Source organism: Drosophila subobscura, chromosome A (genome assembly GCF_008121235.1).
Source record: "Drosophila subobscura isolate 14011-0131.10 chromosome A, UCBerk_Dsub_1.0, whole genome shotgun sequence".
NCBI lineage: Eukaryota > Metazoa > Arthropoda > Insecta > Diptera > Drosophilidae > Drosophila > Drosophila subobscura.
Genome location: NC_048530.1, coordinates 7,518,691 through 7,543,609, shown reverse-complemented (window position 1 = coordinate 7,543,609; position 24,919 = coordinate 7,518,691). Strand labels below are relative to the sequence as shown.

Here is a 24,919-nt window from a genome sequence, read left to right as displayed (position 1 = left end):
GATGGCAGGTCATTTCCACATTAAATCTGTCACTTTGAAACTGTTACCCTCTAACTGTCTTTTGCAGGTCCGCAGGCCAATCTGGTGAAATAACATTCTTATGTGGATGGATCGCGCCTCTGCCGCTCTCAATGGCTCTGAGGTGCTGCCTCTGAGCTCCGATGAGTGGTTGGATTTACATCGCAACAGCGGCGAGGAGGCGTTGCCGGAGGATCCACAGTCCAGAAGACCATGGACAAAAGTCACTGCCGGTGAAACGAAAGCGATTGCCCCAAAATGTTCTCTCCAAAATCTGTATATTTGATACAGCCGTGGAAGGTTGATATAACTAATAAATTAATTAAGATATTAATTTAGACATTGAATCGTATTCTCACCTTGCCCTTTCTCTTAAGAACTCACCATTGCATTTACAGTTTATTTGTGACCATTGACAAATACGCTTCTTAGAGTCAGGGCCTCCATTTCATGATTGGTTTTCCAGGCTGAAAAGACAGGTATCCGTATGAACGGTCAGCATCCGTTGTTACCGGAGGGAAGATTATCCATCTTATCTTTCGGGGGCAATTTCTGGAATAACAAAACCAAGTTCGAGCCTCGTTGCCTATTCCCCCATCATCATCATCATCGTTATTATAAGACTGTCCATCGTATTTTACGATCACCTCTTTGGGCATTTCTGCTGGTTCTATCCACTGTTATGTTACTAAATCAATCAATTTGTTTAGTTACATTGCATGTGGTATTTCGTATATTGAACTGTTTTACATTTACAAAAGGTTTCTCTTATAAATAAATCTCTCATTTGCTTTACTGTGCTCTCGGATATATCGTTGTCATTAAACTACACTTAAAGGGCTTTTTGTTTTTCTTTCGATTGCTGCCTCGGGACGTCTGCGTCCCTCGATTGCTTACGGACTACAATAAATGTCATACAAATTTACCTATTCGACAAGAGTAGCCTTGGAGCAGCCAGACGCTTTGTTATTATCCTAACACTTGTTTATTTGTTTGTTTTCTTAGTTTTCTCTTACAAAATAAGCTCGACTCGTTCTGCTTGTGGTAGGTCCAGGTCGGGTACGGCTTCGTGTCCCCTCGCAACGACTGTAGCCTCGACTCTCTCTCTCTCTCAACAGACAGCATGGCGTGCTGTGCACTATGCTCGCTCTCGATCTCGCCCTTACTCTTACTCTCGCTAATATGCAGCGCGTCTAATCTCTCGTTCTTTTCCAAGTCTACAGCTAAAAATTAATTGCATGTGTGGTTGGTGGTTTTATAACGTATTTATATCGGTTAATATAATAACCATTTAATAATATATTATGTGTATTTGTTTATTGCCTATTTAACGTAAATTACATGTATTTTTTCGGTTTGTTTCTTTCAGTTGTTTCTTCCTTGCTTTTCATATTTTTTAAATGTAGTCTGAAAACAAAAAAAAAACACGTACCTTATCTAAGATAATGCTACAAGACTAGGGCTTTGTTTTTATTATAGGTTTATATTTAGTCAAAAAAAATATTTATAGAGTTATAATATTGATATTTCTACTCTATCAAAGGCGTTTTTCCAGCAGCACTCACGCATGGGTTTCTTTTTTAGTGTTGTTGACAAAATAGCAAATTAAAATGTTGAATTTCAGATTTCAGTGTCCATTGTATATTATACATATATATGCGTGTGGGTGTGTTGTGTGTGTGTGTGTGTAAAAAAATAAAGGAGTTCTTTCCTTCCGTTCCTTGTTGTTTATGTCATTTTTTATACAATTGAATCAAACATTGTTGAGAGTATAATCTTAGAGATTGTTATGTATGGGATACATATGTTTATGTATGCGTTTGATATTGAGTGTGTCGTCTGAGAGTGTTTATGTGTTAGTGTGTTTTGTATGCTATGATACAAAAATTGAATGGAATTTGATTTGAATATCGATCTTAAGTTGATTTCAGATCGTTTAAAACGTACAACTCTCTTGCCTCGTGTGTGTGTGTGTGTGTCTTTGTGTGTGTGCATTTGTTTATCTTGGAATTTCTATAATTTTTCTCTGTTTTCTTTCTGTGCTTTGTTTGTTTGTTTTTGTGTGTTTGTTTTGTCTGCATCTCTTTTTGTTTTTGTTTTGCTGCCAATGCCAATGCCTTTTTGTGCCTCTCCTTCTCCTTCGCCATCCGATCTTCAACCGATCCATTAGTGTGTCTTGAATATATACAATTGTGTGTGTGTGTGGGTGTGTGTGTATGGTGTGTTCGAATTCATACATCTAGCTAAAGAGAGACGCACAGAGTCAAAGCGAGAGTAGAGTATTGAGGGGGGGATGGTGGCTATTTCCGGGTTATTACTGGAGTGGGGCGGGGGTGTATGGTTTAGATTCAATTGCGGTTTCGATTTCGGTTGTAGTGGTTAAAGCTGCCACCGCCTGCGTGCCTGTTGCCTCCTCCTCCGGCTGATCCGCCACTGCCTCTGCCTCTACCTCTGCCTCCACCTCCGCCAGTGCCACGCAGCATCTCATCAACACCACCAGCAGCAGCAGCAGCATCCTGGGAGTTGTTGCCTCCACCTCTACCTCCGCCAGCACCAGTTGTTGTTGTTGTTGTTCCTGGGCCCCAACTCGTTGCCATTCTATCCTGTTGTGATTGAGCTGTTCCTGGCGTTGGGGTTGCACTTGTTTCCGTTGCTCCTTCTGTTCGTTCTCGGTCACCCCTGTATGTCACATACACGAGGCCCATGGCTTGCAATCTGCCAGTTTGAGGATCCAAGTAGTTGAGGGTATTCACATGATTCGAATCGGAACACTGATAATATACATATGCGGTATCTGCTCCGGTTACAACTCCTTCTGGTGCGGCTGTTTCTGCTCCTCCTGCTGTTGCTGTTGCTCCTCCTGCTGTTGCTTCTTCGGCTGATGTTGCTGCATACGTGTGCGTTGTGGGTGTTGCTGCTGCCACAGGCACTGTTTGTGTTGTTGCAGGCCCATCATTATCGACCTGATGATAATAATAATATGTTGTACCTCCCGATTCTCTTGATGTTGCGGTGTATGTTGGTGTTCGTCTTGCTCCTGCGGGTGCCTGTGGTGCTGGTGCTGGTGCTGGTACTGGTGTGGCGGCTGCTGCAGGAGCTACTCCTGTAGCCTGTAAATATGTGGTTGCTGGTGGAGAGGCAACAACATATACACTTGTAGCTGGATATACAACTCCTGATGCTGCTGCTGGACCTGCCGCTGGTGTGCCCACATTTGGATAAACAACTCCTGAAGCTGCCGCTGCTGCTGGTGTGACTGCAGTAGGATATGTGACGACTGGTCCTGGTCCCGTTGTTGGATAGGCAGGCACAAAGTAAGCAGGAGCAAAGTAGGTCGCCTGCGTGGGTATCTGTATGTGGATCTGTTGCTGCTGCTGCTGCTGCTGCTGCTCCTGCTGTTGGCCGTAGTTGCTCAAATGGTTGATGATCGAATAGGACTGCTGATGCTGCTGCTGGTTGTGGGTTTGTTGACTGGCGAAGATGGCGGGCATGTGTGTTGTTGTTGTTGTTGTTATTGGTGGCTGATGTGTGGTCAGCAGATGATGTTGTTGTTGTTGTTGCTGCTGTGGCTGGTATGATGGCTGATGAGACTGTGTTGGCTGTGGCTGTGGACGCGACTGCTGTTGCTGTTGCGTTTGCGGTTGAGGATTCGGATTCGGATTCAGATTCAGATTCAAATTCGGATGTGGATGCGGCGGATGCTGCTGCCATTGCACGGCTGCCGGCTGGAGTGGCTGCAATGTGGCAATGGCAGCATGACCACTTCACCTGTGAGATGCAGCTAATATTGGTGTAAAGAAATTAATTTTTTGTTTGTGTTTAAATAAATTTCTGTGCATGATTGTTATATGGATGCAGTTTTTGAGATCGTGTTGTTCTATTTGATCTACCTCTATGCGCCATATGCTGATAGCCGCCACCGCCGCCACCACCGACACCGATACCACCCGCTCCTCCACCTCCTCCTCCACCGCCCCCACCTCCACCTCCACCACCGGCATGCATCTGCACACCCACTCCCATACCAACGCCCATGCCCCCCATCCCCATGCTGACGCCGTGGACTCCTCCATGCAGCTGCATATGGTGCGCCGCCGGATGGTGGGCCATGTTATGGTGGTGGTTGTGGTGACCATGGCTGTGGTTGTGGTTGTGGTTATGCGGCTGGTGGGGATGGTGTTGTTGCTGATGGTGCTGGTGGTGATGCGGTGGATGATGGTGTTGCTGCAGCTGTTGCTGGTGCGGCTGTGGCATGTGTGGATGGTGCTGGTTGCTGTGGTTGTTGTTGTGGCTGTGATGGTGGTGGTGCGGCTGATGTCCAATGTGCAGTGGGCCAACCATTCCCCCACCGCCACCGCCGCCACCACCACCACCCATCGGCCCGCCAATCTGCGACATAAACTGTGCGGCCTTTGCCTTTCCATGCTCCTCCGCCAGGCGCACCCATATTGGCTGTGTGCAACCCAGTGGCACCGTATTATTCAGCGAGTTCAGTGCATCCTGTGCTTCCTCGCGTTTGCTGAAGCTGCCGACGGCGTATGGAACGAGAGAGAGAGAGAGATTAAGTTAGAGAAAGTTGGCAAAAGAATGTCAGAGTAAAAGTCGCTTTAAAGCAGAATTAATATGCATCATTGTTAGAGACCTTTCTGTATCTGTCTGTGAGTGGCAGTCCCTAGCCTGGCCCCTTAGCTCTAGATATCTCTACCCCCCATAGAGCGCTTTGTATTTAAATTATTTAAAACAAAACATGGCCAAAGCGAAAGCTGATCTTGTACTGAAACATTCTTACGATTGGAAGCCATTAAGTGGCTGAAAGTTCCATTCTGAAGTTGTGTTTGATCATTGAACATTTTCCGAATGTTTTCTGACTATTCATTCCATTAGTTTATGACATTTTAGATAATTAATGCAGCTAAAAATTCGATTGTTTAAGGCTAAGCTCTCTTTAAGCTTGAACAGACACAAACTTTGAATCTTTTGCAATATTTCAACACCCAATCTTAATAGCAAACTGGCTGACTGGACACTGCACTCCACGCATCACTCCCTCACTTGCAATCTTGTACCACTTTGATGGTACTTTTGTGAACAGCTTACCGTACAAAGGCAACGCCGCGCGGACGACCGGTGAGCTTGTCACGCAAAATGTTGCGCTGGACAATTTGGCCAAAGGGCGAGAAGGTTCTGGTGAGCATATCATCGTCAATATTGCGTGGTAGATTGATGACATACAGGTTGGTGTCCTTGATGGACTGGCCGCCGGGGCGAGCATACGAGACCTAAGAGAAAAGAGAGGGAGAGAGAGAGAGAGACAGAAGTGAGTATGCGTATGCGCAGGCGGAGGATGGGTGGTTTGGGTTGGGTTGGCTTTTGGGGGGGATACTCACCTTCAATCGCTTGTTGCGCACATATAACCCGTTCAGCTTATCGATGGCCACCTCGGTGTCTGCCTCAGTTCTGTAGTCGACGAAGCCGTAGCCGAAGCTATAACCGGTCTGAGGGTGGTAGAAAACAGAAAGAAAAGGATGCACGGGTTGGAGTTGCAGCGTTATTTTCGTGCATGTATTGCACGGTGCGAGAAGGATAACAACAGTAATCAGGAGTGGTAGGAGGCACGGGGGGCCTCTCTTGACGACAACGACCTGTGACGTGCATCCTGCCTATCCTGTTGCCCATCCTGTTGACTGACTGTGGACTTACCTTGAAGTCGCGCATAATTTTGCAGGTGTTGATGCCCCCGAAGTTGGAAAAGAGGTCGTACAGCTCTCGGTCGGTCATGTCCTGTGGCAAGTAGTTGACTATCAGATTGGTCGAGCTGACGCGCTCCTCCTGTTCCTGCGGCGGTGCGGCGGCATTACTGCCACCCTGTTGCTGCTGCTGCTTTTTATCGGCAGGGCCTGCTGCCTCCCCGTTGCCATGGTTATTCTGCTCGTCCCCGGACGATTCCTGGGGCTGCTGCTTGTCCGTCTCCTGCTCCTGCTGGGGCTCGTTGCCAGGGCTGCTGTCATCGTTGGAATTCTCATCCTGGCGACCCTCCTGTTGGGCCTCTCGCTCCCCAGCATCGGCTGGCTCCTGCAAAATCAAGAAAAGAAGCGTTAGATTTAGGGACAAAAAAATCGAGTGATTGCGGGGGACTCTTGGTTGGCTCTTGGATCTACCTCCATGTCCGAAGACAGCTCCTCGTTCTCGTTATCATTCTCATTCGCGTATTGGCGGGTCTGCTCCTGCATCTTGTTCGACTGCGACATGGCTGGCACTGTTCCTGATCCTCTGCGCTGCCTGGGTTCCAAAAAAAAAACGTCGCTCGCTTTTCGCTACTATTCGCCTCTCCACCGACTGGTTCAAATGCCACAGAAAAAATGTTTGTGTGTTTTTATGTACGTCGCAGTGCGCGCCAGAAGCTGCAATGGAAGAGAAGCACAGAAAAAGATATGTGTATTCGGTTTTCTGCAGCCTAATTCAATTAAGAGATGATGTGTGATGTCGTCGTTGCACGCGTCCGCGTCCGCGTCCACTTCTGTCTACGGCAAGGATTCAAATTCAATTGCAGTGACCTGGCCCTGGCCCGCCGAACTGCACCTCGTTCGTGTTACATCCCAAAATGTGTGTGTACACACTGGTGGCTTCGGCTTCGGAACGCCGCTCGGATGTCCGGATGGGCGACAGGTCAAGCCTTACGAAGTGCATCCATGGACACGGGCGTGCCATTTGCTGCCGATTGCCGTCGGCATGCCGCCCTGTTTGGTGTGCGGTGACAGCACTCCTCCCCGGCAGGAGCTGCTGCTGCTGCACTTGGGCCGGGCCGGAGCCCGACGCAGCCACAACTCAGGCAAACAGCCACAGAAAAATCTACCCCCACCCCTACAAAAAAAAAAACCATTCCATGCACACTCATACACACAAACACAAATACGCGGCGCAGCAACAAGAAAAGTGCAAAGAAAAAAATTCTGTACGAATAAGTCAGGAATCTACAAAGAGCGCAACACTGGCCGCAGGCCATTCGCAATAATACAATTCGAAGACAATTTACGACTCACCTTCTTTTCAGCAATTACACCAAACACACGACGCTACACCAAAAACACCAACTTTTATTTTATTTTTTTTTTATTTTTTTCCTTGGCTTTGGCGGCGCCTCTAGCAGTGTGACCGCGGAATAGTGTGACCGACTTATTACTAAAAGATATACCAAAATATACGGTATCATTTTCAAAATATACTGTAAATATACCGTAAATATACCGTAATCAGAAAACATATTCTTCAATTCTGATGTTCTATTTAATATTACCAGCCAGAAAAGACTTTTAACACTGAAACAATAATTTAATCCGATTGAACAATCAATTTGGCTTATAATAAATACTCCTTTTTATTAGATTGTCTACCTTTTGACCTTATATTTTACAAATTTGTATTTGACTTTTTTATTAAAATCACCCCTTATGGAGGCAAGGGAGCTATTACAGTGATTACGCGTATTACAGTGATTCGTACCAATACCAATATCCAATGTAATTCTTCGCACAAAAACCCCAACCCGTACTTTCCAACCCCCCTCCGATTACCCATTCCCATATCCGATATGGAATGATTTTTTATGGTATTATTATGTATTTAAATCTTATTTTAGCAAATTTGTAAATTTGATCTTTCCTTCCTCTCCGTACGGATATTTAGTTTATATTTATTACTCTTCTTATTCCATAATAAGCAGTTCATTCTTAATTGAAATAATTAAATAAATAAATTATATACAATACCATATATTTTCCATATTCCAATATTAATTTATTTTATTTTTTTGATATTTAGTTTTATTAGTTGTCTCATTAGTTGTTCAAATTCCCTTCGCAAAGGAAAAGAGCTTTCAAATTCCCTTAACGAAGCAAAAGAGCTTTCATGGTGCTAAATTTGTACCAAAAATTAAGATGTCGACTACAGGTAAATACGTCACAAAAAATTCCTTCCAGGTATGCAAAAACTACCCACGTTTTCATCCCCCGTGAACGATTTCTTTGAAAATAATAATAGAAAAACAATTTTGAACTCAAAAAGTTGTTTGTGACGTAGCTGGACCACCTGAAAAAATTCGGCATGCTGTAGTTTTTCGAAAAATTTCGAGGTTTTTCATTGGTTGACAGTTGGAAACGCGTAAAGAGTGGAAAAAGTATTAAAAGTATTTATTTTTGAGTATTTGCCATTCTGGCAAAAGCTCACCATCCTGTGCCTATGTATCATCTGTGACGCCACCTAGCGTATTTTTGTTGCAAGTGAGGTTGCATCTACATATGTTATTCGCCAGGTGTCTCTCTGCAGAATTCCAATATTTTGAAACTTCCTTTTCCGTTTAATAGTTGATTTTAAGCATTTCCCATGCGGTCCCTTATTGATTTCAATAATATTCTAGGTAAACGTTTTATTTAACAAGAGACAATACAGATACAAATAAAAAAAATCCTTACACACGATTGGGGGGCTGGGGGGAATAACCCTTCCTTACAACTTATTTGGCAAATGAGGGCGCCGGAATGGATCGGATCTGCCTACTCGTGCCCATAATGCTCATGGTGCTCGTAGTGCTCCGAGTGGTGGACGGGCTCCTCGTAGTGTCCATGCTCGTGCAGATGCGACTCGCTGTGATTCTCCAGCACCAGGCCATGGTTGTGGTTGTGCTCGCTCTTGGGGTGCAGAATCTTCAGCTTCTGCTTGGTGCCGCCGATCTCGATGGGCTTCTTCACCAGATGCTGATCCTCCTTCTTAATGTACACGGGCACGGCATGGTAGTGATGGAACTTGACGCTCTGATGGGACGTGGCATGCTTGTGCTCCACCTCGTGATGCAGCTCCGTCTCCTCGTGCTCCGGCTCGTAGCTGGCATGCTCCTGATGCTCGTATTGCTGCTCGTGGGGCTGGTGCTCCTGGTGCTCATAGTCGTGGATCTTCAAGGCGCTCACGCTCACAGCCAGCAGGGCCAGTGCCAGGCAGGGTAGCTAAAAAGTGGATAATAAGGGCACAGCATTAGATCTCACATGGATCCCATTCCCCTTGATTTCACAGAACTTTCATTTTTCCCATAAAGGAAAACTTCTCTTGGGTTATTTGTCTTTTCTTCTTTTTTGTATGGGTTATCCTGAGGGTTTGTTTTTGGTTTGCTTACAATGAATTTCAGCATTTTTCTCGTTGGTTTTCTTCAAACAAAAACACACGCACAGACCAGAGACCAGAGACCAGAGAGTGGAGCACACAGAAGAGTACACAGAAAAGTCACTTAGAAAAAAAGTTAATTCGATTCCAAAAAATATTCCAAAGATCGTTTATGGTTGCGCGATGCGAAGCGAAGTGAACTCCTGGACGGCGACAGGCTGAATGTGGCTCTAGCATTGGGACCAGATTCGATTTATACCCCCAGAGACCACAGTTGCAGCCGAGAGAAATGTGGGAAGGAAAGGTAAGGCGAGGCAGCAGCAGCGCCGAATTAGCGAGCGAAATGTGAAATGTACGGCGGCAGCAACACGAGTAGCTGCAACAACAGCAACAATGTTGCAACAACAACGATTAACGGCAACGAACTTCAAGTCAAAGTCGAGGCGGCAGAGCAAGAGACAGACACAACATCACATGGCGACTGGTGGGGCGGAGGCAAATATGAGAGGAGTTTGTTATACTACGTAAAATACCCAATCCATTCGGAGGCTAGTTAGGGTATATCTAATATATGTACATACATATGTGTGTAGGAACATCCATTAGAAGTTCGGACTTGAAAAGAATTTACTTACATTTACTCCATTCCATACTTATTATACGCGTACAACAAAATGTTGCAAACAAATAATGATAATGATGGTCATTAAGCTGCCTTCATTCAGCCAACATTTGCCAATCACTTAACGTATGAATCTAAAGATATTTATGTACCACGAGCCAGAAGCCAGATACGTTACCAAGCCAGGCTTCGCTTTTCTACTTGGCTTACCAAAAATGCTCAAGAATATCTGCATAGCATTTGTTGCACTGATACGAATTAAATCAATTACGAGCCACATTTTCTGGGGTTTCTTTTTTAGTTAGTTCCAAATGTTATCAAGCGATTGGGGAAGAACTTTAATCAGAAAACATCATTCAGTAGTTCTTGAATTTATAATTCCTTATCTTCTTTGAATTGTTTTTTCAGCATAATGGTCATGGTGGTGCGTGCCTCTGCCTTGGGTAAAATTGCAGCTTAAGACTATTCGCTTTCATGTGGCTGTGGCTGTGGCTGTGGAAACGGCCCAATCCCGCCTGCAAGGAGAGGGTATCAATTGATGCAATACCCTCCCGATTTATAGCCTTCGTTTTTCTTTCAGTAATTTATAGCCGCTGCCACAAAATTGTTTGTGAAAATTCGACAAAAACAAATACCAATGTACGTATGTATGTATGTATGTATGTATGTATGTATGTATGTTTGTATGTAGATGCGTATAGTATGCGTGTGGGATAGTGGTTCAATTAAAATAAAGATTATATTACGTATTCGGCATTTTGGCCGCCACTGGGGGCAAGGCAAAGCAAGGCAAGGCAAGGCAGCCCCCCAAGGAGGCGAAAGAAACCCGTTGCCAATCAATAGCAATATCGGCTCCAACGGGTTAACCACCCATGGCCCACCCCATACACAAACCAGTCCGAGCAACGGGTGTACGTGTGTGTGTGTGTAAGTGCAAGTGCAAGTACCATTAACGGCATTTTTCAAAAGGTGCCAAAAACAGATATAAAGAGAAAGAGCGAAAGAGAGAGAGAGAGATAGAGAGCAAACAATCGTAGAAACAAACTGTAAATGAGTGAGTGCTATCGGAAGAAGAGCGCGTGGGGAACTCCATGGCCAAAAGAATGCAAAAATGCAAGCCAGCAAGGGAGGGAAGAGAGGGGAAAAGAATGACACACAAATAACAAACGATGCCAAAGGGAGCACAGAACAACGGGACAGGGCTGCATTGCTAGCAGATCGATTAAAGATCGATCTGGTAATCGGTGTGCAAATGGAGCTTCCGCGTTCATCAGTCAGAGGCATGGAAAGCAATCAATCCCACCAGATGGAGTGATAAATGATGGAATTCGCTTGCCATTCGGTGCCTCTAATTATGGTGAAGGGCCTCCGCTCTCTTATGCCCCATTATGCAAGTGCATTCCATTGTTTTGACTGAAGTACGCAGCAGCAGGGCGTGGTGTGCACTGACGAAACAGGTGAAAGGTTAATGAGCTCTCCCCACTCTCCATTCATCTCTCACTCTCTGGCAGACATTTCCCCACCGCCGACTCAAATCGAACGAGAAATAAGTATTCAATCCAATTAAAATGCAGCAAGTGTTAGATAATGCACCGCGTGCATGTTAGCAACTTAGGAAGTTTGAAGTAGCCCAAAATTGATATTCGAGACGAAACGAATTTGAGGAGGCGGTGGGGACTGGGGCGTCCTGCATGCGAATAGAGGCGCAGCCGCAGCAGCAGCCACAGCCACAGCCACAGCAGCAGCAGAGCCGCTGCCTTTTTAGAGTGCAGTCTGGGCGATTTATTGTAGGTTAGTATGCTTGCAGCAGGCAAATGCGGTTGGCTGGCTGGCTCACTGAGTGTACCATGTGCATTGCGGGCACACACATAATCCAGTGGGAAAAGTAAAAGTAAACTGCTTTCTCACCCAACACAATTTGCATAACATGCCAGTTTGGGCCAGTTTGCTTGTCTAACACTGCCTGTCGCTTTGTCTTGGCAACATTTTTAATTAATTATTTATCAATTCGGTGATAAATCGCGTTATATAACAGCCAGCAGTTGGCAGGAAGCGTAGCGCAAAGGCAATTTAAATTTGAGTTCAAAAGTGCGGGTTCTTCTCGCTCTTATCGATTCTGAAACTATCGATAGTGGTCGCGCGGGATTGCTGAATGCCGTTTAACTGTAAACTGGCGATGTGGAAAAATATTTGCAATTCTTGTTGATTTCAAGCCCCTAAAAATGAATCTGGGCGATCCCATGTTGAGGGCCGTGCGCGTGCTCGGCGAGGGCACCTTCGGCCGCGTCTTCCTGTGCCTGCAGCACGAGGGCAGTCGCCAGCAGCGCCAGGTTTGCGTCAAGCGCATCATCGTGCGCAATCCCAAGACGGAGCTGAGTCTGATAAAGGAAGAGGTGAGCTTGACTTTGTCTACGCTGCATGTGGAGTAAGGTTACATTGCTCCCACCCACCAGATCTACATCATCTCGCAGCTGCGTCACCCGAACATTGTCGAGTTTATTCGCTCCTTCAACCACGCCGGCACCGTCAACATTGTGATGGAATACGCATCCAATGGCACCCTGCGGGACGTCATTCAGCACACTGCCAGCCTGCCGCAGGATCGGCTGCTGCGCTACTTCGGCGACATGGTGATTGGTCTGGAGTACCTGCACATACGCAACGTGATACACCGTGACATCAAGCCGGAGAACATGCTCCTCGATGCTGGCGATCGCGTAAAGATCGCCGATTTTGGCATCTCCAATGTCCATGCGCCCAGCAAGCAGCATCTGGCAGGTGTGGGCACACCCTTGTACATGGCCCCGGAGGTTATGTCCGGGATTGGAAAGGTTGACTACAAGTCGGACATCTGGTCGTTGGGCCTGGTCCTCTACGAGCTGTGCGTGGGCCGCAGCCCCTTTCTGGCGCTCATCGATCCCGGAGCCACGCCCCAGCAGGTGCACACCGTTGTGGTGAGCCTGACGCGGCCCAAACTAGACTGCCAGCTCATACGACGCCTCCACAACTCCACCTGGTCCCGCATCTGCGAACTGATGGTCGTCTACGAGCAGGAGCGCCGCATCTGTGTGCCCGAAATCTTCCGGCTGGATCCCTTCATCACTGCCTTCCTCTACAAGCAATACTTCAACTACAACTACAAGTAATTCCATGTTCCTCGTCTGTATCCGTATTTATGTTTAGCATTTACTTTTCTAACTTAATAATTTACATTAAGCAAATAAACATCAATCCACATGGCCTAGAGCTTCGGCTGCTGCTGCTGAAGTTTCCGCTTGAGGCTCTTTACCAGCGCCGACTGTTCCAGCTGCTGCTTGCTGCGCTTGGGGGCCTGCGACTCATCGGCGGACTCGCGTTCATCTGCTCCAGCGCCGTCCACCTGCCGCTCGCGCCGCTTCAGCTTCTCGCCAATGATCTGCTGCATGCCCTTGGTGGCCTTGTAGTGGGAGTGCGTGGGATCGATGTTGTACTCGTGCGACTTGTAGACCGCCTTGAAGCGCGTATCGTTCAGGTCCACGGTGAAATCGTCATCCGGTTTGGCCGTCTCCTGGGGCTGGTGCTTGGCCTTTTTCAGCTGCTTGCGCCGCTTGCGCTTGGAGCTGCCCGAATCCAGCTCCTCCTGCTTGAGGATCTTCTTCAGGCTGAAGTGCTGCTTCTCCTCCAGGCCATCGCCGTCGTCTAGCAGCAGGGCCAGCTCCTGCTGCTGCTGCTCCGCCCCAGCATCCTCGACCTGATCCTGCTTCTTGTTTCTCTTTTTGCCCTGCTTCTTGGTCTTGGGTGGCTCGTAGTCGCCATTGGCGAACTCCTCCGCGAAGTAGGCATCGTTCATATCGATGCCATCGGGCACTGAGGAGTCGTCGCTGTCCTCGGGATCACCGCCACGTGCCTCGATCTGTTTCTTGCGCCGCATCTCCTTGCGCAGCTTGTTCTTCTCGCTGCGCTTCTGGATCACCTTCTCGATGGGCGTCAGCTCGGATGGCTGGCCCGCGGTGGCTGTGCCCGTCTTCTGCGGCTCCTCCTTTGCCTCGACAGCCGGCTCAATGTTCCAGGACATTTCCATCTCGTATTTGTGCTCCTTTTCCTGCTTTTCTTGCTGCAGAATCTCGGCCAGCAGGTTCTTGTAGCTAGCAATGCGCTCCTGCTTCGAAAGCTTCTTGGGCGGCTGAGGCTGAGGCTGCTTCTGATCTGGCTGCTGCTCTCGCTTCTCCTCCGATCGGGGCTGCTCGTCCTCAACATTCTCTTCGTCGTCGTCTTCGTCTTCCTCGCTGCTGTAGGCCACAATCTGGCGAAGCTCCTTGTCGGTGAGCTTGTCCACCTGGCCGCTGGACAGCTTGTCGCCCAGTTCGCGTCTGTCCAGCGCAGTCTCGTCCCACGTAAGGTCCACCTTGGCCTGCTGCAGGGCCGTCGTGGTGAACTGCCGGGGCTTGTAGTTGCTGGCATCCGGCAGCTCGGAGCACTCGTCTTTTGGCGTATCCTCCTCGAAGGAGGTGTCGTCGGGTATGAATCGGAGATCGACGCGCGTGGCTGAGCTCTCGTACTCGATGCCATCACACTCCTTGTACACCTTGTCGGCCGTGGCCACCGAATCGCACTCGGCCACAGCGTAGTAGTAGCGGAGACGGTTCAGCTGATACTGGCGCAGCTTCTCCATGTGATAGTCGTCACCCTCCTCGGCGTCACTGTCCTGTTCTTTAACCAACTCCTCGTCAGAGTCGCCATCCTCCTCCTCGTCCCGCTTCACCAACTCGGCGGGGCCATGAATCTCTTCTTCGGCCAGGCGTGCCTTGCCGTACTCTGAGGGGTAAATTTTCACGCTGAGAATGCTCCCACCGAGCGGTAGGAAGGAGCTCAGCAGCACCATTAGATCCTCAGCGCGAATGCGGTCCCAGTCCATGTTGCAGATGGCCAGGCGGCGGGTGGACTCCTCGGTGGTCTCGGCATCGTTGTCAAGCTCGCCCCAGACATGATCGATCTGCAGCTCTGGCCCCTCCGCACCTTCGTCATCGTCTGTGTCGTCGTCCGACGAGGAGTCCGTCATCAGACGGCCTTCGCCGCGGGCATAATCAACATTTGGGTTGGTCAAACGCTCGCGCAGGTTCTCTGGCACCTCGGAGCCGTCGCTGTCCAGGGCATCGTTCTCAAGCTCATCCTCTTCACCGTCCACACGAGCAATGGCCAGCTCTTCTGCTCGGCGCTCTTTCTGCTCCTCCTCTTCGACTTCTACTTCTTTCGTAGCCTTCGCCTCAGTCTCCTTTTCATCCTCATCGCTGTCGTTCTCATCCAGTTCGTAGAACTTGCGCAAATCTTCGGCATTGCTTGTGTTGACCGGCCGCCCGTACTTGTCCACTGTGTACTTCACCTTAAACTTGTCATCCGTGAACATGCCCTGGAAACGCTTGTCGATCTTCACCTTCCGCTGCACCTTGGGCACACCCTTGAAGCGGGGATCGGCCAGCAAATGCTGGAAGCGTGCATCGCCCCAAATCCCAGTCTGTGCATCACCCTGGGCAGGTGTGTCGATCTTGGCGGCATATGCTGATGTAGTAGGTCCTTCCTGCTCAGCCTTCTTTGGCCCTTTGGCCGACTTTTCCTTCTTTTTGACCATTTTCCGCACTGAATTAAGAACAAACCTGGGAAACAAATGTCAACACGTGCAGGCATGCAGAGACCGCAGGGTGGAGTTGCCACCCAGTCAGAGCTCGAACAGATGTTCAGACATAAGAAGAGTTCGTATCGATATTCGTCAGCTGAAGCTACCAAGGAGAACGGGGATACGGAAATATATAGGCAACATAAAATCCAACGGGCTTAGGAATTTATGTAAGCACATTTGTTGGCCCAAATTGCATTCTTTTGAATTGGCGCGCCGGCCATCATCTGGTAGCACCACGATAATCGGGTCGCTCATTAAACGGTGTGGCAGCACGCGCGCGGATAGCTATCGATGACGACTTTATAGTTTACATATGAGAGTGTGTTTTTATTTAACTTTTTGCGCATTTACCACCGACAACAGTTGCATTGCATTCGTTTCCACCTGCCTCCAAAGATGAGGTCCGCTGTTGCGCGTGCCAGCTGCTAGTGAGCGAAAAGTGGGCCAGACCACAGATTTGGAGAGCCGTTCTAGCCACAAAAATCACATGCCGAAAACTTTCATTCGCTTGCCTGCGTGGATGTGTTTTGGTATCCATCATCATCAGTGCGACGTCGCACCCAGAACCAGAGCCAGCCAAGAAGTCAATAAATAGCAATCAGTTAATTGCCGCGATTAGGCCAGAATAGTCGATAGATAGCCTCATCGCAGAGGCCAGGAATAAGTCGGCTGCAACAACAACAGCAACAACTAGCGCCCAAAACTCGCAACTCTCTCTCCCACACACACCTACACATTCACACACGAAGACGGGAGCGAAGTATGAGTAATACGGCGGAAAGTAACGGGAGCCGGCGCACTGTCGACTGGCAGCGCTTCGGTCTTGGCGGCGATGATGACGGTGAGGTGTCCGTGGCCGGCTTTCGCCAGCGGACCAACAACAACACGGGCGGATTCGTTGACCTGGGCAACGAGTACACATACGCGGCCGGTGGACACCATGCCTCCGGAGCCAACGAGATATTCGCCGGGGAGCAAGGCGACAAGCCCTGGTGAGTAACCCATAGGACATAGGCCCGACTCCTGGCGCCGCCCCCGGACTACAGCACAAACCTTTCCTTTGATCCAACACTCAACAGGTGGCGTTCGAATTTCTTCATCTCGCAACCGGTGCTGTTCGGCACCTGGGATGGGGTCTTCACCTCCTGCCTGATCAACGTCTTTGGTGTGATCGTGTTCCTGCGCTCGGGCTGGATCGTGGCACAGGCGGGCATCATCAATGCAGTGGCCATCATCGTCTGCACCGTCCTCATTGCCCTGGTGAGCGTCCTCTCGGCCATCGGCATCTGCGAACGCTGCCGTGTGGAGAGCGGAGGCGTTTACTTTTTGATTGCGCACACCCTGGGCTCCCGGTTCGGTGGCGCCCTGGGTCTGCTCTACTGCTTTGGCCAGGCTGTGGGCTGTGCCCTGAATGTGATGGGATTCGGCGAGTCGATGGCCGGGCTGGTCGGACTGGAGGACAACAAGTGGGCCATTCGTGGCTTTGCCACCGCTGCTGTTCTGCTCCTGGGCTGCATCAATGTGGCCGGCGTTAAGTGGGTCATCAAGCTGCAGTTCATTCTGCTCATGATCCTGCTCATCTCGGCGCTGGACTTTATGGTGGGCAGCTTTGTGGGTGTAGATCCAGGTGAGATCATTTCGTTCAGCGTCTGACCCTTACTCATCATATGATTTCCATCGCAGATAAAGGCTTTGATGGCTGGATGAGCGGCAACTTTGCAGAAAATCTCTGGCCAAGATACGAGGATGGGTATTCGTGGTTCCGCGTCTTTGGTGTCTTCTTTCCCACTGTGACCGGCGTCCTGTCGGGCATCAACATGAGCGGTGACCTGCGTGCTCCCTCCACAGACATACCCAACGGAACGCTTGCTGCCTTTGGCACTTCGTAAGGTTTCCCCGAATAGGGTGTGAATAGTCCCAGATCGTGACTTTTACTCTCTCTTTGGCAGAACATTTTTGTACTTGGTGTTTGTGCTGTTCCTGGGCGCCACGTGCCAACGGGCCATACTCTACGAAGATTTCATGATCTCGGTCAAGGTTTCGGCCGTGCATTTCCTGCTGCTGGCCGGCATCTACGTATCCAGCATGTCCTCCTGCCTGGGCGCCATGTATGGCACACCGCGCGTTCTCCAGAGCATTGCCAAGGAGAGCGTCATTCCTGGCATCGATGTACTGGGCAAGGGTGTAAGTAGCCTCAACTTCTCCTTAGAAATGTGGAATCATAAATGTATCATCCCTTGCAGCGCGGACCCAACAAAGTCCCTCTGTATGCCATGGCTATTGTGGCACTGGTGACGGTCACCTTCATTATGGTGGGCGACATTAACTTCCTGGCCCCCATTGTGACCATGCCCTTCCTGCTGACCTACGCCTGCATCAATTACGCCTACTTTGCCTTGGCCCAGACCTTTGACATACAGGAGCAGCGCGAGGAGCGGTTCCGCATCCAGGCCTCTAGCCCCAGCTACGAGACACGGCGCTACGGCAGCGTGTCTGATGGTGGCAACGACCTGGATCTGCTCTTCCCCGACCGAGTGCGTCACAAGAATTTGCAGAGTCCCCAGAACTCGCCCATGCACCAGGCAGCGCCAATGGAGTTCGACTTGGAGGGGCCTAGCACCTCCACGCCAGCGCCGGCTTCGAGTCAAGCGGAGGCAGCCCGGGCTTCAGCAGCGACAACAGGCACAGAGACGGGCACAGAAGATGCCACTGCCCTGTCAGTGGAGCAGTCGGCCACGCAGGGCGGTAGCGAAGATGAGAACGAACCGATTGCACCCATCCGTCCGCCCATACATTCCAAGACGAAAAACTGGTACTCTGGCTACTGCAATCGCTGGTTCTCCCTGGGAGGGGTAAGCTCTTGATTTTACCCCATTGGCATATGTTCTATATCTGCGCATCGTTTGGCTTTCTTCTAGGCCTTTGTCAAGTTGCTGGTGATGCTGCTGGTCAACTGGTACTACGCTCTGACCTGCTTCTTGGTGGTCTTTGTTGTTTGGTTCTATGTGGGCACAGCCAATCCTGCCGTCAAGCCGGGCCTGACAGCCGAGTTCAACTTTTTCGCCTGGGTCAAGAGCGTCATATTCAGGTGTTTCGGGTAAGTAGGGAACACAGTTCGAAGTGCAGCCATCTAACCATTGCCATCTCTCTCTTGCTTTCGTGCAGCAAGCGCATGCATGAGTATGAGCAGATTGTGGTGACGCCCTCATGTCCGGGCGTAGATCTGTCACCGACGCAGCTGAATGAACAGAACGAGGACTTTAGGCCGCGGCCCAACTACCATCATTCGTCCGTCATCGAGGGTCGCCTGATCGACGACATCTAGACAGTGGGAGTGGGAGTGGGAGTGGGAGCGGCAGTGGCAGACGTGGCTGTGCAGCTGTGGCAAGCAATATTTGAGTGCATTTCTGCAAGGCTAGAGCTAGAGCTAAACTAAAACTAAATCTAAAAACGAAACTAAGCTAAACTTAACTGAAACAAAACAAAACAAAACAAACCAAGGAGAACTCAACTAAACTATATACTTACATAACTCTACGATATGTATGTTTGTATTTCAATGTATGGATGTGTATGTGTTCGTGTGTTTTAAGCTAGGAGCTAAGGATACAATTATGTTTAGTCCAGGCACTGGCATTTACGATCGAATTCCCCCTTTGTCCTACCAGCACAAGCAGCACACTGGCACCCGCACACTCATACCACACAAGGCACGCACAGCGCACAGACGGACAGACGGAGCAGCTCAGAGCAGTCCTTTTCTTTTATATTAATACTAATTTAATTAACCTTAGTTTTTGGCACGCTTGCAGTGTGTTCCTTGTTCGCGTAGTTATTTCTAGATAGAAAGAGAGAGAAAAAAACATAAGCAAACAAAAGAAAAAAAGCGTGTAAAATTGTTGCTAAATGGATATGTTTCCGCACACCGACAGCATTTTGGAGGAGACATATGTGATACTGAGATAATAAGTAAAACCAAAATAGAAAACAAACAAAAGAAAAAGTTACATTTTCAGGATCTGACGACTTTGCATTCGAAAGAAAAGGAGCGGAGTGAAGAGAGGCACAACCACTAGGGTGAACATCCACACAGCACACAATATCCCTTTCAACACACCACAACACAAAAATGCAATGAAAAATTCAAAACACAAACAAACACCCACTATTTACTTATAGAACATAACCCTATGGCTCACACCTGTATTCCCGTAACCCAATGAACAATAACAATGTAAACGTAAATCTAAGATCCCAGATCAGATCTAATTTAAGCCACACATAATGCATATATTCAATGAACTCACACTCAAAGGTAATCAGATCCCCCTGCAGATATCAGCAATAACCGCATTCTATATACTCACACCGTATTTATGTATATACCATGCGAAACACACATACTTCATATATATGTATACACCACACATGTTGTTTGAATGTAACATAACAAGCCCAAAATAAATAGGGAAAGTAAAGTGCGAGACGACCTGGAAAATATACCCCCTGGGTGTCTCGTTTTTGTACGTGAATATACACATATACATATATAGCATAATTAAACCTAGTTGTACGAAATAAAGACGGACATCACAGTGGAGAGCAGATCCCTCAATGTAATACCGATAATAACTCAATAAATGTGTATTTGAAGAATTCAGCCGAGGAATTTGAATTTTGCCGCCAGCAAACAAACAATCGAGGTTGTCGATAACTTGGCAATTTTCAGCTGCAAAAATGTTATAATCGTTTTCTTGAATGAAAGTGTAGCTAAAATATGTCATAGGCTAGTGAAAATTAAACAACATTTACTTTTTATTGTGAATTATTGTGGAATTTCATTTAATAAATTCATCACTTGGGGCACCAGGGATGGACACTCTGCCCTCGGCTTCGATAAGTGTCTGTGCATTGAAAACTACTGTTTTAAAACGTACACTAGTTTGTAAACTCAAGCTCAATTAATGGGTTTTGAAAATAGATATCAGATTATTGATCAGAAACATTTCGCATTGAGATCAGAAACTGGTAACACTGCAGCCCTAGCACAGGTCGCCGAACAGCTGGATGTTCACCCTAACCCCACCAAAACCAAGTACAACCAAATATTCGGGGGACTATTTGTTAAAGTTGAACGCCGGAATTGCAGGACGCATGAATCAGTGCTAGGATCTCCACCCGTCAGCCACACATACCCGCCATGAACAATCTGATGCGCCGAGCCCAGAACGTGCAGCTCTGGCGAAAATATTGCGTAAAACAATACACCACAGAAGCCGCATCAGCTTCCCTGTCTAGAGGTAAGGCCGACCAGCAAGCAGCTTGCTTCCATCGTACTTATCCTCTTCTTGTTGCTCGCTAGGCAAGCCCAACTATGACGAGTTCATTGGCGGTCGTCAGGTCCAGGCGCAGCGCAGCATCGTGGTCCAGGTCAGCTCCGAGAAGTCCTACTCGGAATTGTATAACTACTGCAGTCGCTTCGGTTCCATTGTGGGGGCGCATCACTACTGCGTGCGACACGACGACGATCTGCACTACATTCTGCTGGAGTACTCCACAGTCAATGAAGCAGCGGCTGCCATTGACTCGGGTGCCGCCAATGGTGATCTGAGCGGTGTGCCCGTACGCTCGCCCTTCCTCTGGTTCAAGGCGGCACCCGGGCGGCGTGGGCCCAAACTGGCCGCCAACACCAACAATAACAACAACAACAACAGCCAGCTGCCGCTCAGCGACCTGCTATCAGTGGACGGCACCAGGCAGCTGGACCAGGCCTCTTTGCTTAGTCAGCTGCGCGGTGCGGCGAGCATTGAGCAACAGGTGCAACTGCTGCATGAGCACACGCAGCTGAACGATCTCGGCGTCCGTATGCGCTTCCTGGCCGCTCTGCAGGTGCAGCAGGCCATCTCTGGGATGTTCCCCGCCGCACAGGCGCACCCGTTTGGCTCCTCGGTAAACGGTTTCGGCAGAATGGGCTGCGATCTGGACCTTATCCTACGCTTCGATGGCGAGACTGGCCTGCGCAAAGAGTCGGATGGCGAGCCGCCTTCGCGGCTCATCTACCACACCAAGGAGAACCTGAGCAACGGACGGTCGCAGACGCAGCGGCACATGGAATGCTTTGGCGACATGCTGCACCTCTTTCTGCCCGGCGTCTGTCATGTGCGGCGCATCCTGCAGGCCCGAGTGCCCATCATCAAGTACCATCACGAGCATCTAAACCTGGAGGTGGACCTCTCCATGAGCAACCTGTGAGTACTAACGTTCAGTGTGGGGCTGGGGTTGGGGTTGCGTCGCCGAGTCGCATTTAAATCTTTATTTGTAAGCTTATTGTTCGGATTGGATGTGGGTGAGGAATTACTTAGGATCTAACTAGTGGGTCGTACTAACTATCCGCAGGGTCTCTTGTCGCTTCTGTACTGCTAACTTAAGTATGTGTGTGTGTCTAGGCTCAGCGGCGGTAGTTGCTGGCCTGCTCCTCCTCCTTCTTGACGGCCTGGACGAGAACGAAGCTCATTGTGCCACAGATGACATTGAGCATGGCCAGGGTCATGGCCAGGGCCACAATCCAACCGGTCTTGCCCTCGAAGAACCAAGTCAGCTCATCCACGCAGCCATTGAAGAAGGCATTGCCGCTGACAGTGTCGCGACAGGAGCTGGGCAGCGGCTGGTGCAGGTCCAAATAGTCCCAGGGACCGCTGGCGCCGCAGCAGCCGATATTCTCCTGGATCATGGTCAGCACATAGTTGGAGTATGTGTATTCCGAGGTGGACACAAAGCGACGTAGCGACACATTCAGCAGCGGCTGCAGACTGGAGTTGATCGTGCTGTACTGCATCGTGACGGCCGAGCCAGCGACCAGGGCCACAAAGCCAAACAGCTGCGTGCCAATGAAGACGAACAGGGCCAGGGTGTTCTCCATGAGGGCGCTCAGGCAGCCCAAAAAGCTCACCGCCATCATGATGATGCTCACACCGATCAGCACATACACACCGATGTAGAAGGACTGCGCCTCCAGGATGCGCAGCCAGTCATTGAAGCCCGGCTCGGCACGCAGCCAGACGGTCAGGGCGAACAATGCTGTGGCAATCATCCAGGCCACAATGTTGAAGCAAAAGAGCGTGTATTTGACGCAACCGATTTGCTTCTCCAGCTGCTCGTCCGAGGCTCCATACCCAATACCCATAATGCGGCAGGCTGCAAAGAAATAGAGCGAAAAGCAAGATATGTTAAGACATGGAACTGATCGTTTTGTGTGCCCCAGGAATCGAGTGATTCATCTAGCCTTTCGCGCACGCTGCCTTGGCTTCCTTTTTCGTTTTCGATTCCCTCTTGAGTCACATACCAAAAGCTCTCGCCCCAGCCCTAGCAGCACTTTTTTGTGTATTAATCACGATGTTGGTTCTCGCTCTCTGTTGGCCGCCTTATCGGAATTGTGTTTAGCAAATAACGTTATCAGCTCACGCACTAGATGATTAATACCAGTTCCAATTGCAACACACTACCAAAAACCCAACAGAAACAGAACTTTCCCTTCAAGGTGGGAAATGTCCTCTTAGTGCACAGAGTTTAAGAATAGTTTGAGCTCCTGCAGAGCTCTCTCTCTCTCTCTCGAACAGAACTTTCACGCACAGATCTTTTTGGGTTCAAATAACTCGTAGAACTCCACACTTTTAGCAGTTACTTGTGGGCTTTCTTCTTTTAGTAATTTTGTCACCTTGTTTTTGTTGATTTTCTTTGGATCAACAGCAAAAAAATAAAAATAAAGTTGCGTGGCAGCAAAAAAAGGAGAGCGCTCCGTTGGGTTCGTTCGTTGAAATCGTTTTGACCAGGCCTCAGAGCCACAGAGCCACAGCCAGAGATACGAGGGTGACAACATACCATGGCCTGGGAGAGGCCTTAGATAAGATATTGCTACAGGGCAGAACCGAGCAAAAGCTTTGGCCACAGCCTCGATAAGATTAGATAGCGACAGGTGGCGATTGCCAAATGCCGCTGCCACACAAGGCGCTCGCTCTGTGTCGCTCTCTTTGGGGCAGCAACAGCAGCAGCAGCACCACCAGCACCAGCAGGTGAATCAGTTCTCCCTCTCTCTCTCCAGGGCGGACTGGCATGCCGATGGCCATGATTCACAAAACAATTCGGGGCTTCGGCTGGGGACTGCAATCACATCCGGCCAGTGGTAGTGGGGGTGGGTCAGTACTTCATTCATTCATTCAATGAACCGCGTAGTAGGCCACGCCCGTGATTGTAAACCCCTTTTGATTCATCCTCTCTCTCTTTTGTTTCAGCTCTGGCTTCTACATGTCCGAGCTGCTGTATATGTTCGGGGAGATCGATCCGCGAGTGCGTCCGCTCACCTTTAGCATTCGACGATGGGCGCAGGCGTGCGGACTGACGAATCCCTCGCCTGGGCGCTGGATCAGCAACTTCTCGTTGACCTGCCTGGTCATGTACTTTCTGCAGCAGCTGCGCCAGCCCCTACTGCCCACCATTGGGGCTCTGGTGAAGGCGGCTGAAGCGAAGGACGTGCGTGTCACCGAGGATGGGATCAACTGCACCTTCGGCCGGGACCTGGAGCGTGTGGGCTTCCAGAGCCGAAACACGAGCTCGTTGAGCGAGCTGCTGCTGCAGTTCTTCGAGTTCTATTCGCAGTTTGACTTCCACAATCGGGCCATCTCTCTGAACGAGGGCCGGCAGCTGGCCAAGCCCGATCACTCGGCCATGTACATTGTGAATCCGCTGGAGCAGCTCCTAAATGTCAGCAAGAACGTCAGCCTGGAGGAGTGCGAACGGCTGCGCATCGAGGTGCGGAATGCGGCCTGGATACTCGAATCGGAGGTGGAGAACTCAACGCTGCCGGAGAGCGAGCGCCAGGATGAAGCCTGGGGCCTGCTCAATCTTTTCAAGCATCCCGAGAAGGCGGTCATTCGTCCCAACATGTTCTTCAAGCCGCGCATGGTCGAGGTCAGCGATCTCTTCGAGGAGAAGCAGCAGCAACAGTCAACGACAGGTCTAGCCTCAGATGGAGGAGCGACGGCGTCTCCCCCTGTGGCCTATAAAAACGTTTCGGTGCGGCAGCAAGTGCAGAGCATCAAGGCCGCAACGCGCACAGAATTGAAGCAGCTGCGGGAGTCCTCCAGTGCGGCGGCAGCACCCAGTCCCAGTCCCAGCAGCAAGAACAGGCGCAGCAGGTGATAGGATGATACCAAAGTCTACAACGGGGGCGTTGTGTAGACCCATGTACATACGTAGAGTTAGTCTGATCCCGTGACCCCTGACCTGGCAATTAACGTAAGCTTAAGCCGGCTAAACATAAAGCTAAAACTGAATGTTGTTCAATATTGTTACTCTTCCCATTAAGGTAGCCCATACCACACCCCAAACTCGTTCGTAAGCTCTAGGATCCACAAAACAAATGAAAATGTTGAGTATTTTAAACACTTTTTTTATGATAAATAAAAACCAAAATAATCAGA

General features: G+C 49.2%; 8 protein-coding genes across 13 annotated transcripts; 3 read left to right on the top strand and 5 right to left on the bottom strand.

The window, feature by feature from the left end:
- Window positions 1–513: 513 nt before the first annotated feature.
- On the bottom strand, window positions 514–3,509 carry LOC117894666 (regulatory protein zeste-like). The gene is made up of 3 exons (XM_034801847.1): window positions 3,212–3,509; window positions 2,468–2,697; window positions 514–570 (listed from the first exon to the last, which is right to left on the bottom strand). Exons 1-3 carry the CDS (start codon window positions 3,507–3,509, stop codon window positions 514–516), a joined length of 585 nt encoding a protein of 194 aa, XP_034657738.1.
- On the bottom strand, window positions 891–23,295 carry LOC117902943 (tetraspanin-2A). Of its 4 annotated transcripts, none has more exons than XM_034814576.1 (3): window positions 23,158–23,295; window positions 21,875–22,637; window positions 891–1,699 (listed from the first exon to the last, which is right to left on the bottom strand). In XM_034814576.1, the coding sequence occupies exon 2, from the start codon at window positions 22,624–22,626 to the stop codon at window positions 21,892–21,894; it is 735 nt and encodes a 244-aa protein (XP_034670467.1). In that variant the 5' UTR covers window positions 22,627–22,637; window positions 23,158–23,295; the 3' UTR covers window positions 891–1,699; window positions 21,875–21,891. The 4 variants fall into 4 exon arrangements, with proteins under 4 accessions (XP_034670467.1, XP_034670459.1, XP_034670478.1 ...); XM_034814568.1 differs by having other exon boundaries at window positions 891–1,695; window positions 21,876–22,637; XM_034814587.1 differs by lacking the exon at window positions 891–1,699 and adding an exon at window positions 2,115–2,241 and having other exon boundaries at window positions 21,876–22,637.
- On the bottom strand, window positions 3,661–7,177 carry LOC117902919 (sex-lethal homolog). 2 transcript variants are annotated; one of them, XM_034814507.1, is made up of 7 exons: window positions 7,059–7,177; window positions 6,177–6,419; window positions 5,719–6,090; window positions 5,406–5,513; window positions 5,116–5,297; window positions 3,909–4,543; window positions 3,661–3,799 (listed from the first exon to the last, which is right to left on the bottom strand). In XM_034814507.1, the coding sequence occupies exons 2-7, from the start codon at window positions 6,264–6,266 to the stop codon at window positions 3,783–3,785; spliced, it is 1,404 nt and encodes a 467-aa protein (XP_034670398.1). In that variant the 5' UTR covers window positions 6,267–6,419; window positions 7,059–7,177; the 3' UTR covers window positions 3,661–3,782. The 2 variants fall into 2 exon arrangements, with proteins under 2 accessions (XP_034670398.1, XP_034670389.1); XM_034814498.1 differs by lacking the exon at window positions 3,661–3,799 and having other exon boundaries at window positions 3,806–4,543.
- LOC117902957 (histidine-rich glycoprotein) lies at window positions 8,469–9,208 on the bottom strand. The gene is made up of 2 exons (XM_034814598.1): window positions 9,182–9,208; window positions 8,469–9,014 (listed from the first exon to the last, which is right to left on the bottom strand). Exons 1-2 carry the CDS (start codon window positions 9,194–9,196, stop codon window positions 8,568–8,570), a joined length of 462 nt encoding a protein of 153 aa, XP_034670489.1. The 5' UTR covers window positions 9,197–9,208; the 3' UTR covers window positions 8,469–8,567.
- Window positions 11,935–13,034, top strand: LOC117902937 (serine/threonine-protein kinase Nek3). The gene is made up of 2 exons (XM_034814545.1): window positions 11,935–12,183; window positions 12,244–13,034. The coding sequence occupies exons 1-2, from the start codon at window positions 12,013–12,015 to the stop codon at window positions 12,934–12,936; spliced, it is 864 nt and encodes a 287-aa protein (XP_034670436.1). The 5' UTR covers window positions 11,935–12,012; the 3' UTR covers window positions 12,937–13,034.
- LOC117902890 (pre-rRNA-processing protein esf1) lies at window positions 12,951–15,467 on the bottom strand. Its single transcript, XM_034814456.1, has one exon. It carries the CDS (start codon window positions 15,393–15,395, stop codon window positions 13,032–13,034), a length of 2,364 nt encoding a protein of 787 aa, XP_034670347.1. The 5' UTR covers window positions 15,396–15,467; the 3' UTR covers window positions 12,951–13,031.
- On the top strand, window positions 15,715–19,832 carry LOC117902904 (solute carrier family 12 member 8). The gene is made up of 7 exons (XM_034814464.1): window positions 15,715–16,435; window positions 16,523–17,070; window positions 17,127–17,328; window positions 17,393–17,627; window positions 17,687–18,295; window positions 18,362–18,540; window positions 18,609–19,832. The coding sequence occupies exons 1-7, from the start codon at window positions 16,206–16,208 to the stop codon at window positions 18,766–18,768; spliced, it is 2,163 nt and encodes a 720-aa protein (XP_034670355.1). The 5' UTR covers window positions 15,715–16,205; the 3' UTR covers window positions 18,769–19,832.
- On the top strand, window positions 20,478–24,919 carry LOC117902911 (poly(A) RNA polymerase, mitochondrial). Of its 2 annotated transcripts, XM_034814475.1 has the most exons (4): window positions 20,478–20,531; window positions 20,591–20,743; window positions 20,806–21,691; window positions 23,732–24,919. In XM_034814475.1, exons 2-4 carry the CDS (start codon window positions 20,644–20,646, stop codon window positions 24,636–24,638), a joined length of 1,893 nt encoding a protein of 630 aa, XP_034670366.1. In that variant the 5' UTR covers window positions 20,478–20,531; window positions 20,591–20,643; the 3' UTR covers window positions 24,639–24,919. The 2 variants fall into 2 exon arrangements, with proteins under 2 accessions (XP_034670366.1, XP_034670376.1); XM_034814485.1 differs by lacking the exons at window positions 20,478–20,531; window positions 20,591–20,743; window positions 20,806–21,691 and adding an exon at window positions 23,496–23,512.

Bases quoted from the DNA above. Each gene is read 5' to 3' on its own strand.
- LOC117894666 (XM_034801847.1), bottom strand. From the start codon at position 3,509: ATGCCCGCCATCTTCGCCAGTCAACAAACCCACAACCAGCAGCAGCAT. The intron at 2,698-3,211 runs GTCCAGCAGCAG...TGTGACATACAG, and splicing joins TGTGGGCACACCAGCGGCAG to GGGTGACCGAGAACGAACAG. The intron at 571-2,467 runs GTAGAGGCAGAG...TTGTTATTCCAG, and splicing joins TGGCGGAGGTGGAGGCAGAG to AAATTGCCCCCGAAAGATAA.
- LOC117902919 (XM_034814498.1), bottom strand. From the start codon at position 6,266: ATGTCGCAGTCGAACAAGATGCAGGAGCAGACCCGCCAATACGCGAAT. The intron at 6,091-6,176 runs GTAGATCCAAGA...TTGATTTTGCAG, and splicing joins AGCTGTCTTCGGACATGGAG to GAGCCAGCCGATGCTGGGGA. The intron at 4,544-5,115 runs GTAAGCTGTTCA...CGCCGTCGGCAG, and splicing joins CGCGGCGTTGCCTTTGTACG to CTTCAGCAAACGCGAGGAAG.
- LOC117902937 (XM_034814545.1), top strand. From the start codon at position 12,013: ATGAATCTGGGCGATCCCATGTTGAGGGCCGTGCGCGTGCTCGGCGAG. The intron at 12,184-12,243 runs GTGAGCTTGACT...CCCACCCACCAG, and splicing joins TGAGTCTGATAAAGGAAGAG to ATCTACATCATCTCGCAGCT.
- LOC117902890 (XM_034814456.1), bottom strand. From the start codon at position 15,395: ATGGTCAAAAAGAAGGAAAAGTCGGCCAAAGGGCCAAAGAAGGCTGAG.
- LOC117902904 (XM_034814464.1), top strand. From the start codon at position 16,206: ATGAGTAATACGGCGGAAAGTAACGGGAGCCGGCGCACTGTCGACTGG. The intron at 17,071-17,126 runs GTGAGATCATTT...TTTCCATCGCAG, and splicing joins CTTTGTGGGTGTAGATCCAG to ATAAAGGCTTTGATGGCTGG. The intron at 18,296-18,361 runs GTAAGCTCTTGA...GCTTTCTTCTAG, and splicing joins GCTGGTTCTCCCTGGGAGGG to GCCTTTGTCAAGTTGCTGGT.
- LOC117902911 (XM_034814475.1), top strand. From the start codon at position 20,644: ATGAACAATCTGATGCGCCGAGCCCAGAACGTGCAGCTCTGGCGAAAA. The intron at 20,744-20,805 runs GTAAGGCCGACC...GTTGCTCGCTAG, and splicing joins ATCAGCTTCCCTGTCTAGAG to GCAAGCCCAACTATGACGAG. The intron at 21,692-23,731 runs GTGAGTACTAAC...CTTTTGTTTCAG, and splicing joins GACCTCTCCATGAGCAACCT to CTCTGGCTTCTACATGTCCG.
- LOC117902943 (XM_034814576.1), bottom strand. From the start codon at position 22,626: ATGGGTATTGGGTATGGAGCCTCGGACGAGCAGCTGGAGAAGCAAATC.